At 41.9% G+C, this 15,725-nt stretch overlaps 1 protein-coding gene across 1 annotated transcript in view; it reads right to left on the reverse strand.

Moving 5' to 3' along the window:
- The window catches only part of LOC126273342 (neural-cadherin-like), a 597,074-nt gene that overhangs the window by 474,357 nt on the left and 106,992 nt on the right, over positions 1–15,725 (reverse strand). Inside the window, exon 3 of the mRNA XM_049976888.1 lies at positions 7,721–7,885. Coding sequence (XP_049832845.1) covers positions 7,721–7,885 — 165 coding nt within the window. The remainder of the gene's footprint in view (positions 1–7,720; positions 7,886–15,725) is intronic.

Below are 15,725 nucleotides of genomic sequence, written 5' to 3' on the forward strand. Positions count from 1 at the left end.
TGTGGGGAAACCGTAACAGAAGACAATCGAAGCATTTGAGATGTCTGCTACAGAAGAATGTTGAAAATCAGGTGGACTGATACCGTAAGGAATGAGGAAGTTCTGCATATAATCTAAGAGGAAAGAAATGTGTGGGAAACACTGACAAGGGGCAGGGACAGGATGATAGTACGTCTGTTAAGACCTCAGGGAATGGTTTCCATGGTACTGGAGGCAGTCGTAAAGGGCAAAAATTGTAGAGAAAGAGAGAGATTCTAATACATCCAGGAAATAATTGAAGACGTAGGTTACAAGTGCTACTTTGAGATGAAGAGATTGGAACAGGAGAGGAATTCTTGGAGGGCTAAATCAAACCTGTCAGAAGACCGACTAATCAAGAAAAAAAAAGCTTTTGTTCTTACAAAGTAACCTTTCCACGTTTCCTTAACCTGTATATGTGGCTGCATGAGATAACATGTCTAGAATTTTTCATGTTAGTTTTTTGTGCCTCCTGAAAAATCTAAAGTTCTGAGTTTTCCGTTTCTTGCAACGACGTCTCCAGTTCTTAGAACATTTGAACATTATTCACGACCACGTTAGGTTTGTGACGGAAATAGAGATAGATTGAGCATGGCTCTTTCTTGATGACCACGTTTGCAGGAAAACCAATGTGCACCTCAGGCACAGGAAACACACATGGATCGGTATCCACACGCTTTCAGACACTACCCTCTAGTGTGGAATTTTGAACACCCTCGTAAACTGACTTGAAGTCGTCTTAGACTCTGGTAACTAGAACTAAGATATCTCCAGAGATTTTTTTGTGAAAGTGTCTGCAATTACTGCCAGGTGTGACAGACTATTTCTGGTGAGACAGGGAAAACACTGCTAAGAGGACAGCAAGAAAATTACGATTTTCTCTTTCTGTTGCACAGTGGTTGGGAAGATGCGCCAGCTCTTGAATGGACACAACATTCCATTAGTGTTAAGGCCCCAGCAAAAATACGGCAGTTCATGAGGCTTGCTGTGTCATTGTGGCTCATACCAGGTCGGCCAAAATGTTTCTTCTGTGGAGCAACATTGGACACAATATGGGTGATGTTTATGTCTGTGCTACACTGAGAAATCAGTCACGGCAGTACAGACCTTAGAAAATTAGCACCGAATTGTTTTCGATGAAACATGTCTCATTATGGGACGAAGGTTTTTTTTGGTAGCGTGATAAAGGAAGCTACTAAAGTAAAAATATCTGAAAAGACCATCAATAGGGACGGTGGTTTGTAGCTCACCACAGTCTGGGACCCAGCCATTGTGAGACTGAAGCGAGCACGACTGATGTAGCAGGAAAATATCGCCACATTTGGCAAGGAGGAAAAGAGCACTAGTGACTTGACAGCCAGCTTTGCAGCTATATACTGGTGGGGCAACGGCCAAGGCTTGGTCGGTAGGTCGCGGAATTTTGAACTCCTTGTGTGGATGGAAGCCTGACAAGATTTTATACATTACATTGCGTGTACTATGTGCGGATCTAGTTGGCATATAAGCTTGTTCTACTGTGGTGGGTAGGTGCTTTATGTCAGTCCTGGCTACAACAATGCGTTCATTATGCTGTTAATAGTAGCTTGTCCGTATTCTTATTGTTTTACTCATTATTAAACCTACTCCTGCATTACACCTGTTTGATTTTGTATTTATAATTCTACATTCACCTGACCAGACGTCTCGTCACTCCAAACACCGAACTTCAATAACTCCCACTATATCTAACTTTAACCTACCCATTTCCCTTTTTAAATTTTCTGACATAGCTGCCCGATTAAGGGATCTGATATTCCACGCTTCGATATGTAGAACACCAGTATTGTTCTCCTGATGTTGACGTCCTCCTGAGTGGTTCCCGCCCGGAGATCCGAATGGAGGACTATTTTATCTCCGGAATATTTTACTCAAGAGAATGCCATCACCATTTAACCACACAGTACAGCTGCATGCCCTAAGGAAATATTATGGCTGTAGCTTTCCCTTACTTTCAGCCGTTCGCACTACCGACACAGCAAGGCCGTTTTGGTTGGTGTTACAAGGCAATATCAGCTAATCATCCAGGCTGTCGCCCTTGTAACTACTGAAAAGGCAGCTACCCTCTTCAGGAACCACACGTTTGTCTGGCCTCTCAACAGATACCCCTCCGTTGTGGCTGCCCAGCTACACTATGTGATCAAAAGCATCCGGACACCTGGCTGAACATGACTTCCAAGTTCGTGGTGCCCTCCATCGGTAATGCTGGCATTCCATATGGTGTTGACCTACCCTTAGCCTAGATGACAGCTTCCAGTCTCGCAGGCATATGGTCAATCAAGTGCTGGAAAGTTTCCTGGGGAATGGCAGCCTATTCTTCACACAGTGCTGCACAGAGGAGACTTATCGATATCGGTCGATGAGGCCTGGCACGAAGTCGGCGTTCCAAAACATCCCAAAGGTGTTCTTTAGGATTCATGTCAGGACCCTGTACAGGCCGGTTCATTAGAGCGATGTTATTGTTGTGTAACCACTCCGTCGCATGCTGTGCATTATGAGCAGGTGCTCAATGGTGCTGAATGATGCAATCACCATTCCCGAATCGCTCTTCAACAGTGGGAAGCAAGAAGGTGCTTAAAACATCAATGCAGGGATGTGCTGTGATAGTGCCACGCAACACAACAAGGGGTGTAAGCCCGCTCCATGACAAACACCATAACACCAACGCCTCCGAATTTTACTGTTAGCCCTACACACGTTGACAGATGACGTTCACCGGGCATTCGCCATACGCACACCCTGCCATCGGATCGCCACATTGTGTACTGTGATTCGTCACTCAACACAACGTTTTTCTACTGTTCAATCGTCCAATGTTTACGCTCGTTACACAAAGCGAGGCGTCGTTTTGCATTTACCGGCGTGATGAGTGGCGTATTAGCAGCCGCTCGAACATGAAATTCAAGTTCCCCCCCCCCCCCCCCCCCTAACTGTCATAATACTTGCAGTGAATCCTGATGCAGTTTGTAATTCCTGTGTGATGGTCTGGACACATGTCTGTCTGTTGCGTATTAAAACCTTCTTCAACTGTCGGCAGTCTCTGTCAGTCAACAGACGAGGTCGGACAGTATGCTTTTGTGTTGTAGGTGTCCCTTCACGTTTCTACTCCACTGTCACATCGGAAACAGTGGTCCTAGGGATGTTTAGGAGTGCGGAAATCTCGTGTGCAGACGTATGACACAAGTGACACCCAATTATCTGACCATGTTCGAAGTCCGTGAGTTCCACGGAGCGCCCTATTCTGCTCTCTCAAGATGCTCAATGACTACTGACGACGCTGATATGGAGTACTTGGCAGTAGGTGGCAGAAAAATGCACCTAATGTGAAAAACGTATGTTTTTGGAGTGCATCTGTTTCTTACGCAAGCCTCCCGACCAACGGCAAGGTCCATGGTTCATGGAGGGCTAGTTCTCACATCTGAGGCATAATGGTGTATTTACATCAGAGTGAAGTGCCAGTTATTAAGTGTGTTCAATTGGTTCCCCATCTATAGCTCCGATCTGTCAGTGACTGCCGGTAGCGGCAGCCGCTTCAGGTGAGAACGTCATTTCTATTTGCTATCTCGATTCTGCGGAAGACGCTTGCTGTTGCCACGTACCACATCGCGCCATTCCTGCGGGATCGTTTCTCTGGATTATCTGGGTTCTGGTAACGGTCGCAACTGTGACTTCATGCGATGTCGTGGAAGCTTCCAGTGTGGTAAGCAACTTGTTGTCAGTGTAATATGAGCGCTTTTGGTAGCCCCGCATTAAACATTTGACCTTGCTATAAATACGACAGATTGTGATTCAGAGTACATAATTTCATTGATTCAGAGTACATGATTTCATTGTCAGTTCGATGTCAGCACTTTTGGCGAAAAATGGTTAACTTTTTTGTATGCTGTAAAATCTACAGTTAAACATTAACTGAATTTTCCGTCAGTTCTTGACAGAACAGCCGGCCGTGGTGGTCTCGCGGTTCGAGGCGCGCAGTCCGGAACCGTGCGACTGCTACGGTCGCAGGTTCGAATCCTGCCTCAGGCATGGATGTGTGTGATGTCCTTAGGTTAGTTACGTTTAAGTAGTTCTAAGTTCTAGGGGACTAATGACCACAGCAGTTGAGTCCCATAGTGCTCAGAGCCATTTGAACCATTTTTTGACAAAACACTACAACAGTATTAAATTGCAATTCATTCCTGAAAGCCTGCAGAATATTTTTTATTTGGTGATCTACTGACTTTTGGGTTATTAGGTCAACGTCAAGTGAACATATTCTTTGCACTCATGTTGAGAATTTAGTGTTGTTGTAGACTGCAGTGAATAATTTAAATGTTGTAAATAAATTCTCTTACCTCTCCCGGTGCCAGTCCAAAACAGTGAACAAAAACGAACTTGAGACATGAGTAGTGCGTCTGAATTATTCAGTACTCAATGTGCACCGTAAGATGTGAAAATGCAACAGTCTACCTTCAGCTTTCAAATCTTGCATGTACTAAGGAATTTTGGTTCAAAAATATGGTTCAAATGGCTCTGAGCACTATGGGACTTAACATCGGTGGTCATCAGTCCCCTAGAACTTAGAACTACTTAAACCTAACTAACCTAAGGACATCACACAACACCCAGCCATCACGAGGCAGAGAAAATCCCTGACCCCGCCGGGAATCGAACCCGGGAACCCGGGCGTGGGAAGCGAGAACGCTACCGCCCGACCACGAGGTGCGGGCAAGGAATTTTGGGAAACCATGTTTACTCACTTAATAGCACTGTCGTTGATAACGTCACCACTGCTATTGCTCAGTGAACATATCGTTGATTGAGTGTTGCCAATAGTGTGCATTACATGAAACAAGAAGCTCTTTGGATCTGCTGCAAGATTTCGAAACAGTGTCATTGTGGAAACTATTAAAAGCATCTTGCAGTGAAGTATGCGCTAAATCTAGAGTTTCAGTATAGCATCACCAATCTTGGACATTTTCTTTCCTTTTAAATCTTGATGCTTTTTAGTTCCTTCTACACAGTTTTCTGACCTGTTTTGTGTAATAAAATGAAACACCTACCGTCGTCGTACTAGTTTCAGTGCATCAGTGCACCATCTTCGGGCTTTATCTGATGTAGAGTGGGTTAACATTATCCGTATACACGATGGATCTGTGGCCAACTTCTATAACTGGTTTACGCAGACTACCTGTAACCATGATGTTGTCCCTTCAACCGTCAGTTATCGTAGTTGATGGTTGGTGAGACAACATCGCGGTTACAGGTACTCTGCGTACTAAGCTTAGTATGCGTGTGGGTTGAGTAGTTGAGAAGTTAGATGTAACAGTACTAGATCGGACATCACCAATAAAAGTTGTACTTGTCTGCGGGAACCAGTTATAAATGTTGGCCACTGATGCACTATGAATACGGTTGGTGATAACCCTCTCGGCATTAGCTAAGGACTGAAGATGGTGCACTAAAGCACCGAAACTGGCAGCCCTACAATAAATGACACCATTTTCCAGTCACAAAGATGGATATACAAAAATCTGTTTTGTGTACCGTTGGGAGACCTGTTCCGTCTCTTATTAATTTACCTGGTATGAATTTCTCAAACGTTCTCAATACTGTTTCTTGGAATCTGAGCCACGTCTTATCTACGCTTAGCTAGTATATGTGTTGATTAGATGAGAAGTCAGATGTCCCAGTAACTAGAACGGACGTCATCAACAAAACTTGTACTGCCGTCGTAGTATAATACATTACACAGTCGACAGTAAAATATACTGACAAAGTTGAACGACTTTCTTTCGCTATCACAGGTTCCATATTTTCGTTTAAAGTATATTCTCCATACTTTGTGAATACTTTTATTTTATTTGATGCTACGGTAAGGACTTTGCTATGTGGGAGAACACGATGGCGATACCGTCTGTGGCGGGCCGCTTGAATTTGCGCGCTCAGTTGCCTGACTGGCAACTTCAAAGCTAATTAACTCACTAATGAATCGAATTTTTTCTTAACAGTTTCCACAAAGTGCCCTGTAACACGTTTAAAAGCGCTGCAGGCAGTTTCTGACCACCCTTTATACTGCACGTCACAGTCAGTAGCGAAATCTGATTCGGTAGAACCTGTACGACGGAAAAGCAGCAGGGAGGAAGGGGGCCAAACGAGAAGTCGGTTTTGTGAAAAAATCTTCTCGAGCCAACCCTGTACATGAGCAGCACACACCTACATTAAATTCGCAATGAAAAGATATCAGACACAATATAAGAACGTGAATAACGCGGAACATGAATGAGTAAACACCAGATACCAATAACATCAGAAATGAGGTATTGAGCAACTTATTGTATTTCACTATGCAGTGGTATGGGGACCCATTACGGTAGTCACAATCGTCAAACACGAAACACAGAACTACTAGCAATAGGAATATTTACTTAGCTCGAAAAAAATTGAGAATGAATTGCTTACCGTTAGCTAATATCACACGGTAATACTATATTTGAAATGAGAGACATGAATAAATATGCTTATGTAGCACCAGCCACAGCGTCACCCTAAAGAGCAGTCATCGGCAGGACCTACCTTGGAACCTTCAATGCCAAGCATTAGAAATTCACCTGCATTACTAAAAGTGAGAAGTGAAATATTTAGTGATATTCATCAACTGCAACAGTAATCTGAGTGGAAATATGCGTTTCTTGTCACATGGTCACGAAATTGCGGTGCACAGAAGGTGTTGGCAATTCACACTTAAACAATAAATAAATGACTCAGGAAAGTAGAAATAACATGTTTTTATTTGATTTAAAATGATTAATTGCCCTAAAATTATAAAAATAATGATCCACATCAGTCTCTGGCAAGGTAAAGATACATGGTCTAACAATCAGGGCATAATATCACCTCGTGAAAACACTTTCATACACCACTCACAGGAAATCATTAATTAAATTAAACTGAGAGAAAGAATGATTGAAATGCTTATGCAGTGTTTAGGGTTAAGTGACAGAAGTGCGTCTCCCCAACCAGGTTCGCATCTGCTGGCAAAGAAATATCAGCAAAATCGTGGGTATGAATACTCAATTTAGTTCCGCGAGCCCTATTTGGTCTAGCAGGACCAAACGAATGAAAATCTAGCAGTAGCATGTGGTCATCTCATGAGTAATTTAATTGTATGCCTTTGCGTATGATTAATCTCAGCAAGAAAGCAACTAGCTCGGGGCGACCGCTTCTAACACCGGCAGCTGTCTCCACGAGACTCTCGGAACAAGTGTGTCTGTTCGTAAGCAATTTGGCTGCCCGTCTTCCAACCGTAGAAGAGCTGGTTGGCCAGTTCCCCGGAGACGCGTGATCGGAGCTGTGCCAAGCGTCGCAGAGAGACACCCCAAAGATAACGCTTGTCTGCGGTCGATGCTAGTTACACAAGTATCTTTACAAAGTATTTGCAGATAGGCTACTACTGCGCCAGATAAAGAAAGAATGTGAATGAATTTTGAACGTGGCCACTCAACAGGCGCCTTTGAAGGTCTAGAATAATGACGGGATTATTAAATGGAGCTTTAAACAGAAGACTCATTACGTGTTTGTAGGCGGTGAAAAGCTGACAACGTTTATTACGAGGCGACAGTAATTTTGAATATGAATACTTTCGTGAAGCCGAGTACAGCTACTTAGTAAGTAAGGTGAGGCGTACCTGAAGCACACGTTTGGGCAGCCCTCGGTCGTCCTCCTCGGTGACCTGGGCGCGGTAAGCGGGCCTCTCGAAAACCGGCGCGCAGTCGTTGACGTCGACGACGCGCACCAGTACACGGGCCAGGCCGAGGTTGGAGCCGTCCAGAGCCGCCACCTGTAGCTCGTACTGCAACAACACAAACAACGAGAGTGGCACCACTGATGTCTGGTCCTCGGTGCGAGCATAGTAATAGCCGTGTCTTAAGGCTGCCGCGTACGGGCGGTCCACCTCTCAAGTGTCTCGAGTCTGTTTGGACTGACCCTTTTGAGCTCCGGTGCGTAATACAGCGCTATTCCTCCGCGCTGCCGCTTCGCAATCGTTTGTCACCGAGAAACATGGAGAACTATTATTTTCAACCAACGTCCGTGCTATGAACGACGAATTCGTTAATTACCTGCCCTGCCACTGAATTAATACAAATATGACAGAAAATAGCAGTGCAAAATACAGAAGAAATTTTTATGTAGACGTTACCATGTCGTAGAGGTTGAGTGTGGAGTATTGGTCTCTGGTTCCAAAGGAGTTTAACAAGCTGGAAACAAGAATAGAACAAAACATCTTGATATTCTGCTCATCTTATTAGTTCGTCCTTATAAATAATCAGTATCAATTCGAAAATTGAATTCACATTTGACAAATGAACCGCTTCCAGCATGAAGTGATTTACTTGTCAAATATGAATTATTTCATATGCGGTTGCCAAAAATCTAAAAGTATTTGTATCGAAAATAAGATTACGATTAACAAAAGGCTTCTATTCTTACGGTCTATTTAAAAGATTTATGCTTTTGTAGTTCTGTAGTTATGTTCCTGAGAAAACCCAGAAAAACCATCTACTTCTACATCTATATGGCTACTTTGCAAATCACACTTAAGTGCCTGGCAGCGCGTTCATCGAACCATAATCACGCTAATTCTCTATTATTCCACTCCTGGACAGCGTGCTGAAAAAACGAACACCTATAGTTTCCGTGCGAGTTCTGGTTTCTTTTATTTTCGTTATTATTCTGTGACCTTAATCGATTTATTCCGTTAATCTTATCTAGTAACGATCCCACCCCCCGCAGCAGTAGTCCAATGGACGACGGAAAATCGTAGTGCAGGTAGTCTCTTTAGTAGATCTGTTGCATCTTGTAAGTGTTCTGCCAATAAATCTGTCTTTGGTTTGCCTTCCACACAACGTTTCCTATGTGTTCTTTCCATTTTTGGGGACCGAAGGTACCTATTGTTGGGCTGGTCACTTCTCTAATTTCTACGATTTTAAGATGAAGTTCTCGGGGAACTTGAAACTTTTTTAGATATCAATATGCGCTACGGAGATGAAGAGATTCAAATTTACCGTAATCATGCACGTAAAATATGCACGTAATATCCGGTCTGAGGCTTGAATGTAGTTTAAACTGACCTAGTGAACACAAGGAAAGAGTTTTCTGGTCAGCCAAAGGGTTCTGAGGTCACCAAACTAAATTTTTAGTCTCCTTTTTTTTCACCAATAAATTTTTGTGACTATCAGTCTCTCTATAACGGGCACTTCACGCCTATAGAACTGTGCGCTAAGTGGTACGGCACTGAGAAAAAAAATAGGTTAAAAAGGATCCTAAGTCTCCTGAAAAGAACTTAAAATGATTACTAAATGTTACGTAAAACTGGAAAGACTACCAATACAAAAAATAAATTTTTACTAATTAAAGATACAAATCAGAAGCCGGCAATTTTCGATTAATTTGCAATCAGAAAAATTTTAAAGCATACGATTTTCTGTTACCTTATATTATGCATACTTATTTGTTGTTTGTATGTATCAAAGTACAGAGTGACTATAATTAAAGTTAAACATTCAAAAAGCTGTAGAAATAACACCACTGGTCAGAATGAAGTCATATTGTAACGGAATATTATCGGAGAAGGGGAAAAACGTATGGTAAAAGAAAAAAAAAAAGTCTGAAAATTGATCAATAGATGGCGCTGTATGTTTCAGCATTTAAATGAAAACACCCCATGACTGTCTCAATGCTGGATCGCGCTCTGCTTGTAAAGCTGTTTTATAAGAATGATGACTGGGCACACTTCGCTCTGGCGAAGTTGCGGTCACTGAAGGGTTTTAAAAAAGGCGTTGGTCCGATGACTGCTGTGGCTCCGGAGAAAATGATTCGGAAATTCAAAAAGACGGGTTCATTTGGTGAGCAACCTGGTAGAGGGAGGAAACGAATTGATTCGACGTCAGTGGAACCAGTGGCCGCATCAATGCAGGAGGAGACGTGTGGTAGTGTATGGAGAATTGCCCAAACATTGGATACACCTGTAAGCACAGTGCGTAAAATCCTACGAAATATCCTTCTATGTTATCGATTCAAAATTATCCATGTGCACGAGCTGCGAGCAAGAGAGACCATTCGTTTAGAATTTGTTGCTCGCTTGGAAGTGGACAACAAATGGCCGTAGAAGATTTTGTGGACAGCCGAAGCACGCTTCCATCTGACAGCATATGTCAATACACAGAACTGTCGAATATGGGCAACGGAAAATCCACACGCAAATCAACCAGTACCACTTCATTCTGAAAACGTCACTGTGAGGTACGGACTTACGGCATCATTTATCATAGTGCCATATTTTTTCGAAGAGAAACTTGCTTCCTGTCCTGTTACCTGTGCCGTCACTGGTGAGCGATATGAGTGTCTTATGCGCAAACATGTCATTCCAGCTCTCCAACAGTGTGTATGTATGGATGGGATCATTTTTATGCAAGATGGCGCACCTCCGCACACTGCAAATCCAGTTAATCAGCTGTTGAAGCACCATTTCAGAACTACTAGCTTTACCAGCCACCATTTCCCTACAGCCTGACCGTCCCTGTCATCTGACCTTAATCCGTGTAACTTCTGGCTGTGGGGCTCTCTGAATGATTTGTGTTCAGTGTTCCGATTGCAAACTTAGCTCTATTGAAGTCACGCATTGCGCAACACATTCTGAACGTCATCCCGAAAACACGTCATCATTTGTGGAACATGATGTTTCTCCATTTCAACTTATTGCAAAAAACGGTAGACAGCATATTGAAAATGTTTTGTACCAGTCACATAGAAATTAATAATCCCATTTGTATTTGCCTTCAGGACAATTAGAATTAAAGAATTAGAATTAAAATTTAAAACCTGGTTCCTACCATTATATAATCTATCTGATACCTTTTAGTATCGCCAAGTTTCTTCCATGTATACAACCTTCTTTCATGATTCTTGAACCAAGTGTTAGCTATGATTAAGTTATGCTCTGCGCAAAATTCTACCAGGCGGCTTCCTCTTTTTTTCTTAGCCTCAATCGGTATTCACCTACTATGTTTCCTTCTGTTCCTTTTCCTACTGTCGAATTTCTTTTATTTCGTCATTCATTTCATCAATTTCTTCATCATCTGCAGATCTAGTTGGCATATAAACTTGTATTACTGTAGTAGGCGTGGGCTTCGTGTATATCTTGGCCACAATAATGCGTTCACTATGCTGTTTGTAGTATCCTACCCGTACTCCTATTTTTTATTCATTATTAAACCTGCTCCTGCATTACCCCTATTTGATGTTGTATTTATAACCCTGTAATCAGCTGACCAAAAGTCTTGTTCCAACGAAGTTCACTAATTCCCACTATATCTAACTTTAACATATCCATTTCCCTACCTGCCCAATTAAGGGATCTGACATTCCACGCTCCGATCCGTTGAACGCCATTTCTCTTTCTCCTGATAACGACGTCCTCTTGGGTAGTTCCCACCCGGAGTTCCCAATGGGGGACTATTTTAACTCCGTAGTATTTTACCCAAGACGACGCCATCATCATTTAAACATACAGTAAAGCTGGAAGCCCTCGGGAAAAATTACGGCTGTAGTTTCCTTTTGCTTAGATTTACAAGGCCAGATCAGTCAGTCATCCAGACTATTGCCCCTGCAACTACTGAAAAGGCTGCTGCCCCTCTTCAGGAACCACACGTTTGTCTGGCCTCTCAACAGATACCCCTCCCTTAAGGTTGCACCTACGGTACGGCTATCTGTATCGTTGAGGCACGCAAGCCTCGCCACCAACGGCAAGGTCCATGGTTCGGGGGGGGGGGGGGGGGGGGGGGTTCACAGGATAATTTTCAGCAGGCTGTGCAGAATATCTAAGACTTAACAATAGATGAGCCCGCTACTGCTATTTTTCACAATTATGTGTGTAATCAGTTACTAACCTGTCTCGGCAGATTTTCTTGAAATATTTTATGAATTCACTGACACGGCAAGTTCGAATAAAGCTGAAACATGGATTTGTTAAAAAAAATTTTTTGGTATCAATATTCAACTACAAAATAACAAAATCACCTACAGATTGACTTGGCAACAATGTGATCTGAAGACAGTTACTGTGACGACGTAAACAGGTAACAGGGCAATATGCGACTTCTTTAACTGAGTAAATCCAATCACTTTGTCCATCACGACATGATATAGAGCCTTTAAAAAGTTGTTGTTTCAAATTCGTAAGCTGTCCTCATACTTCAGTGAAATCGGTCCAAAGGAAGTGGTCCACAGGATTATTCAATACACACAGAAGTTTGTTAGTTTTAAGTTTGAGGGAAAAGTGCAGTTATGTGTGTGTGTGTGTGTGTGTGTGCGAGAGAGAGAGAGAGAGATAGAGAAAGAGAGAGAGGGAGAGAGAGAGAGAAAGTTTATGGATTTAGGGCACTCAACGGCGAGGTTGTTAGTGGCCTCAAATGGTGCCTGTTAAGGTGTCTTTGATGTGGGAATTTTTTTATCAGAAATAAAATAGAGTATAATGGAAAAAGACATCTGATATTTTTATTTGTTTCATCGTGAACACTGAAGTAGATATAATCAATATTTTCTTATGGCCAAACTTGTTTTTCCTTCTAGTTTAAGACAAACTATGAAACAGTTCCCTGGTCGTGGAAATGTTTTTAAATTGTGTATTGATACAATGAAATACGAAATTAGTTCACCATGTAAAATAAGTAACGCAACATCTTACACTTAAAGCTAAGCTTATAGCAACCTACCTTTTCTGATATGAGTCCATCTTTAGGTTTTCCTACGAGTTAAAGGATTAAACATGGTCAAAGGAGAGCTCTGCAAATGTTACTGAAGACGGGGATTATTTGAAATGATCAAAATATCGATATTGATGAGTCTTGTTAGGTTCTGTTAACCTCTCATGGTTAACTGTTTGATAGGTGACTCTATTTCTGATGCAAAATTCTCACAGCAAAGACACCTTAAGTGGCACCATTTGAGGCCGCTAATAAACTCGCCGTGGAGTGCCCTAAATCCATAAAGTTTCTCCCTACCCTTCCCTCTCTCTTTCACACACACACACACACACACACACACATACACACACATTTAACTCCACTTTTCCCTCAAACGTAATACTAGCAAACTTCTGTGGATATTGAACAATGCTGTGGTCCACTAATTATTGACCGGTGCATATGTCTCCCGACCGTTAACGTTGGATTTGGAGCAGGAGTCGCTACTTTCCTCTTCCGGTTAGCTTCTCAGAGTATCCACACGAAACATAAGATCAAGGAAAAGACCGTTAAGTATTATCTCTAACGAACTGTGGGTCGTTTTTCCTCATTACTCTCGTTTCTTATTTTGGATGAGGATCCTTCAAGCCATAAGCCTTCTTCAGTTAAGTTCTACATGGGTGATAACGGGAGAAGAAGTGGACCCTGACTGAGGAAGTCATATTCTAATATAGCTTAACTGAAGGGGAAGTATGACAGTCTAAATCATAGCATATAACACTGTGCATTTTGAACGCTCGGAACTTTATTCCTGCTTAGATAACAAAAGTCAACGATGAAGAAATATTTTTAGTGAAAGAGGCTTATTTCTGTGGTTTATTCTGTATTGGATCCGCAACTGATAGCAAAAAAAAGGTCGAATCAGCCTAATTTTTGTGCAATTAACAACCATTATTTAAAAATGCTTTTTTAGTGGTTTTAATGATAAATGCTTTTTATTTTTATTATATTTTTGTTGAGCTTGTTAGCTAGGAACATCAGAGGAACATTACAGATTTCGTAAAGAATGAATACTTCTTACACTTTGTAAATAAACCTGGTGACAAGTCGTGGGCGCCGCATAAGGCATTCTGTGTACGTGCTGAAGAAATCGAGAAAAGGATAAAACGAAGAAAAACAAGTACATAAAATTGATGCCCTTATTAGTATATTTCGAGTATCACTGCAAAGCTTGGGTATCATTGAAGGAGGTTTTTACTAAGTTCTTACGCAGCAAACAAAACCCACATTGTATTTTTGTTGTAGCCAACATCGTGGAACAGTTCAAGAAGCTGGGTTCGAGATTCAATTTTTGAACATTCATCTTGATCTTTCCCTGAAAATGTGGGTGATGTTGGCGAGGAACGAGTCGAAAGCTGCCACGGCGATTAAAAGTCGGTATCAGAACTTCTGAAATACCAGCGTGATGGGGGCTACTGTTAGTAACTTCATCCAAACCCACGCCAGTCAGTTTATCAGTAAAAAAGCTGTATTAGATACTTTAAGAAGAGGGAGGGAGAAAGAGGGAGAGAGAAAGAGAGAGAGAGAGAGAGAGAGAGAGAGAGAGAGAGAGAGAGAGAGAGAGTAAATAAAAACCGATAGACGATTATCCTATGTAATAAATTGATGTCTTCATGTTTATATTTAAGGAAAACAGATCATTTTGAAAATTTATTTTACGGCAGTTACATTTTGTTGTTAACGATGTTACGTTGTCACAAAACTGTACGTGCTTTTTTTAACTGAGTGTGAATATGCATTCAGAGCCTGAGAAACCGTATATTAGCCTACGTCCGTACTGAATAATGCAGAAGATATAGAATTAACAGACGTAGAATTAACGTTTCGGTTATGTTATTACACATACCTGTAGTTCATGAACCTTTCGTGTATGTATGCACTTGTTTTGACGCTAAATATATTTTACATTAATAAAATAAGCGACGGATGTATAACATTACCGAAACGCGTTTGGTTGGAACTAAAAGAGAAGACTGTGTTTTTCCGACCAAAATACCAGTTTTTACGGTGCCCGAGACGTCATATCTGCACAGATGGAGAATTAGTCCATGATGGACAGTAACCGTTTTTACTTCACCTTTTCGGCATTCGCCTGAAGTCTTTTAGTCGGAATTACGGACAACCAAAATTAATCTGGCCGAAGGAGGATTTGAATCTTCGGTTGTTCTAAGCGCAAGCTTGCATCCTTTGCTGTTACTACTGGGAGTGTAAGTCTCTCGTTTTAAGCTTTGGCAAAAAATTATGTCTGTACTCAAAAGCTGAGCTGCGATAATTTTGAAGCAAAGCGGAAGCCGCGCTCAATGTAAATAACATGAACAGTAAATTATAAAAGGGCAGCACGGAACGTGTGAGGTATAAAATGACAACGCTTTGAGTAATTCTTGTTGTTAGAGATTAATGTAAGAATAAGATTAAGCTGAATTCGGTTCTGTGCGCAGTAGTGATGTAAAAATCATTCAAAATACTCGCAAGCAATAATGAACTCTCGAGATTTAGCGCTTGTCACAAAATTTGCTGGGTAAATATCTCTTGTTATGGCGTTAATTTACTACAAAAAAAAATGGTTCAAATGGCTCTGAGCACTGTGGGACTCAACTGCTGTGGTCATTAGTCCCCTAGAACTTAGAACTAATTAAACCTAACTTACCTAAGGACATCACACACATCCATGCCCGAGACAGGATTCGAACCTGCGACCGCAGCAGTCTCACGGCTCCGGACTGCGCGCCTAGAACCGCGAGACCATCGCGGCCGGCTTAGTACAAAAGCATCTAAGCTGCTTCACATGAGTAATAGCACTGAGTTATTCAAAAACTCTAACTTCCGAATTGCATTGTGTCAGCCATATACGGCTTACACCGATGTGGAAAAAGAAACGTGAACTACCGA

The sequence above is a fragment of the Schistocerca gregaria genome, chromosome 5, assembly GCF_023897955.1.
Source record: "Schistocerca gregaria isolate iqSchGreg1 chromosome 5, iqSchGreg1.2, whole genome shotgun sequence".
Classification (NCBI taxonomy): Eukaryota; Metazoa; Arthropoda; class Insecta; order Orthoptera; family Acrididae; genus Schistocerca; species Schistocerca gregaria.